Raw genomic sequence first — 3,502 nt, 5'->3', positions numbered from 1 at the left:
CGTCTGAATTATGAGTGCAATTCGACTCAATTTTTGGTCGATCTGGCTGGCCGTGCTCCAATAGAGATTCAGTAAAAAGAGTATAAATGAAAATTGGTTTTTTTGTTTACTCATTTTTGAGTTATCTACGGTTATCGTGTTTTACGTTTCTGAAGGGCCATCCAAACGTAATGCGATACAACATTTCATTAGAGCGAAACTGCTTGTGTATTACTTACTTCAACCACTGATTTCTCGCAAACAAAATATCACTTATTCAAATAAACCATATAAACCAGCTGGTAGAACCAATTTTCCTCTACTAGATGGTATAGTTAATTTGCGAAACATCTACAGCTGAACTCTTTGATTTCAATAGCAGTTTTGCCCTTTTGTAATGTTGATACTGAATTTCTCTTTTTATTTCAAGAGCAAATTTTCATTATGTCGTAAGTAACATTCGCACCAATCCGAGAAAAATAAAGTTTTGTTTTGATGACCGAAAAGTTATTCCTATTTCCAAGTAAACACATATAATCTCATAGTGATAGCAATGTTTAACATATTTAGCAGGGTTTTAATCATACAAATGCAAATCGCTAACTTTCATGCTAAAAAATACTGGTTTTTGAGTCAAAAGTTATTATACGTCGTTTGGTGGCCCCTATTGTTACTTAAGTCAAAGTGTATTTACCAGGATATTCGGGAGAATTATCAATTACGTCTCCTTACGTGCAGCCCATTCATTATTTTAGGACCACCGAAATCATCTTAGCAACAAACAGTGCGATTTATTCACTTTAATAATGAGAAAGCGAAACGACGAACGTACACTTTTCACGGGTTTCTCAGCGCTGTTACTTAAGTCAAACGGCATCTCCATAGAAATTGGGTGACTTAAGTAACATCGAAAACTATTTTGATCGGAAGGTGATTACGTCAAAAAGCAATTTGGCTGGCAAATAAATTTAAAAATGGGATTTGATCCTATATTCGGTCAGTATATAGTGTAATAGCAGGAGAATCGATTGACACTGATAGCTCGACTTTGTTTACCTTTGTTACATTCGACGTAATGAAAATTTGCTCTTGATTTATTTCCCTTTTCAATATCTCCCCTTCTGTCATCCGCGTCAATCCGTCAAAAACATTCGCTTCGTTCCTCTCGCTTTGCGTTGATGTGTGTGCTTTCTGCTGATTGAACGAGAAAATCATCAACAAAAAAGTTCATTCATACGAATTTTCCGATCAAATTTACGTGTCTTCACTGAAACTGGTTCTCGTGTGACCCAGTGCTTCGTCATCTGCAGTTCTAGAATAATATGGTAAGTGTGGGCTTTTCCCTCTTTGCTATCGGTGCGGTCTGAAAAATCGAGACGCAATATCCTGCTTTTGGCTGACTAAATTAGTGCTGGAAACTCTTGTGCATCATTCACTCGCTTCCTCTGTGTGGACAAGAATATTGCCAACATTTTGGAATCGGGCCAACTTAGCGGGTTGCAGCAGGTATCTGATTTTTGTTTATTCTTTCGTTTACAGTCGATAACCGACTTCCTCAAAGATCTCCCCTGCCACAATGAGGAAAACTTCTCGCTATTCAACACAGAGAATGGCGTGAAGACATCCTCCAAGCGACCATCGGTGTACATCCCGACCGTCGACATTCCCTCGGAGCAAGGTAAGTGTCGAGTTTCGTCTAGGATTATCCACCAGTATTAATAACAAATTGGTTTTCCTCCTGCAGTGATAGTTACCGAAAAGAAGAATATTCTACTTCGCTATCTGCATCAACAGTGGGACAAAAAGGTAACAAGACCGACCTGCCTTATAAATAACTTAGTATCGGATATGACTTTTGCATGCCTTCGTTGTCGTTTCAGAACGCACCCAAAAAGCGAGAGCACGGAACCGACGCCTCCAATGACACTCTGCGCAAGCGACCCCGCCTGGAACCCAGAGAAAACAACAACACGTAAATTTATTGTCCCGCCCGTGTCATTATCGTTGCTGCCAGTGAAGAGTAGTCAGAACAAAATCAATGCCACACATTTAACAAAAAGATCAGCACATCTATCTCATTAAGATCCATCATCTTCGACCAACCGACCTGAGGACGACGAACAAGCGCATTCCGACTAGAGATACCGGATCGTACTAATAATCTAGGAACAATGATCGACGGGATGCGCTCTGCTCCGTTTCATCTGCGGTTGATTGAGGGTTGGCATTTTCAAGAAATTAGAACTACAAATAATACCTCCAAATCGACGTGGTCCTCTTTTCGGAGTTTTGATGATTTTCTTTCTGAAATAACGTTTTTTTTTATTGCTCGTCGAATGGAAGCAGCAGAATTATCTAGATGAATGAAAATTAGTTCATAAGTTGTCTTCTATGTCATTTCTTGCAGGTTTGCAGTTTTGTTACTGAAGGAAGTTGTGCAAAATATAACTCTATCCAATCTTGTGTAAAATAAATGGTAAACTTTCTTCTTGCAAGCGGTACTCAGTTTTATTTGAATGGATATTTTATAATAGAAAGTTTGTTGAAGCTATCTTCTCCGTACCGGGATTAAGTCTAGTGAGGAAAGTTTTTTTTTTCTTTTCATTTGTCTTGATGCACCTCTGTAATGAAAATGCAGTCTGAATAACATTAAGAAATAAATAGGATATGTAAAAGCAAACCACAGGATTTTGATTGATTTCGTCGATAGCAGTGGAATAGTGTTATACCTAATAAGTGTAAGGTACACTGGAGTAAGTGCGATCATTGGCTTTTGTGTAAGACAAATTTTAGACGTGTATGTTGAGGGTTGCGAAAGGCTTTGATTCCCCTCCCTTCCGTTGTTACGCTCCTTGAGAGAAACGAATATTATATGCTCATAGCACTTAGAATATCATGAACAGATTGAATCGAAACATTTGGTTCATTTTAGTGGAACTGAAGATTAAGCAACTCGATTACTTTTTCAAAAAGACGTATCAGCTTTTGTAAACAATGCATTTGATCTTCGATTTGGCGTAACTGGTAGCTCGCACACGCTTACTAACATCACTAGCAGGTAGGGAAGAATTCTCCCTATCTGATGGTAGTGTTAAGGTACGTTTAGACTATCTGATTTGTTGGTCTGATTCAAGGTAGGGACGTAGCGATACTTAAAAGTATCGATACTTGATTCGATACTAGTATCGAATAACTGATACTGATATTTGCGATACTATCGAAACAAAGTATCGATACTTTTAAGCAGGGTGCCTTCCATTCATTTTGACTAAACAAATGTTTTATGAAATTATGGAATAATAGGATATTATGAGGATATTTTGTATGTGTAAGTAATAAGAAAAGATTGTAAAGTTTATGTTTCACACATCAAACCTGCAAATTTAGCTTTGACAGAGTAACAATGAGCGTTTTTCTGATCGCCTCTTCGCGAAGAGTGAAGAGCGAAGAGTGGGTGAGATAAATTACAAAATCGCTTATTGCGACTCTCATCTAGCAAAATTGGTAGGTATTATGTGTCAAA

At 38.0% G+C, this 3,502-nt stretch overlaps 1 protein-coding gene across 1 annotated transcript; it reads left to right on the top strand.

Moving 5' to 3' along the window:
- Positions 1–1,123: 1,123 nt before the first annotated feature.
- LOC135700387 (DET1- and DDB1-associated protein 1) lies at positions 1,124–2,474 on the top strand. Its single transcript, XM_065220879.1, has 4 exons — positions 1,124–1,304; positions 1,519–1,657; positions 1,724–1,785; positions 1,860–2,474. The coding sequence occupies exons 1-4, from the start codon at positions 1,302–1,304 to the stop codon at positions 1,953–1,955; spliced, it is 300 nt and encodes a 99-aa protein (XP_065076951.1). The 5' UTR covers positions 1,124–1,301; the 3' UTR covers positions 1,956–2,474.
- The last annotated feature ends 1,028 nt before the right edge of the window (positions 2,475–3,502 follow it).

This window comes from Ochlerotatus camptorhynchus, unplaced genomic scaffold (genome assembly GCF_037179485.1).
Source record: "Ochlerotatus camptorhynchus isolate MF236.1 unplaced genomic scaffold, CSIRO-AGI_Acam_v1.1 ptg000135l, whole genome shotgun sequence".
Taxonomy (NCBI): Eukaryota; Metazoa; Arthropoda; class Insecta; order Diptera; family Culicidae; genus Ochlerotatus; species Ochlerotatus camptorhynchus.
The sequence above is the reverse complement of the archived record's forward strand: the minus strand, read 5'-3'. Positions and strand labels throughout refer to the sequence as shown.

Coding starts and splice junctions, on each gene's coding strand:
- LOC135700387 (XM_065220879.1), top strand. Junction 1,658..1,723: donor CGACATTCCCTCGGAGCAAG/GTAAGTGTCGAG, acceptor TTCCTCCTGCAG/TGATAGTTACCGAAAAGAAG. Junction 1,786..1,859: donor ATCAACAGTGGGACAAAAAG/GTAACAAGACCG, acceptor TTGTCGTTTCAG/AACGCACCCAAAAAGCGAGA.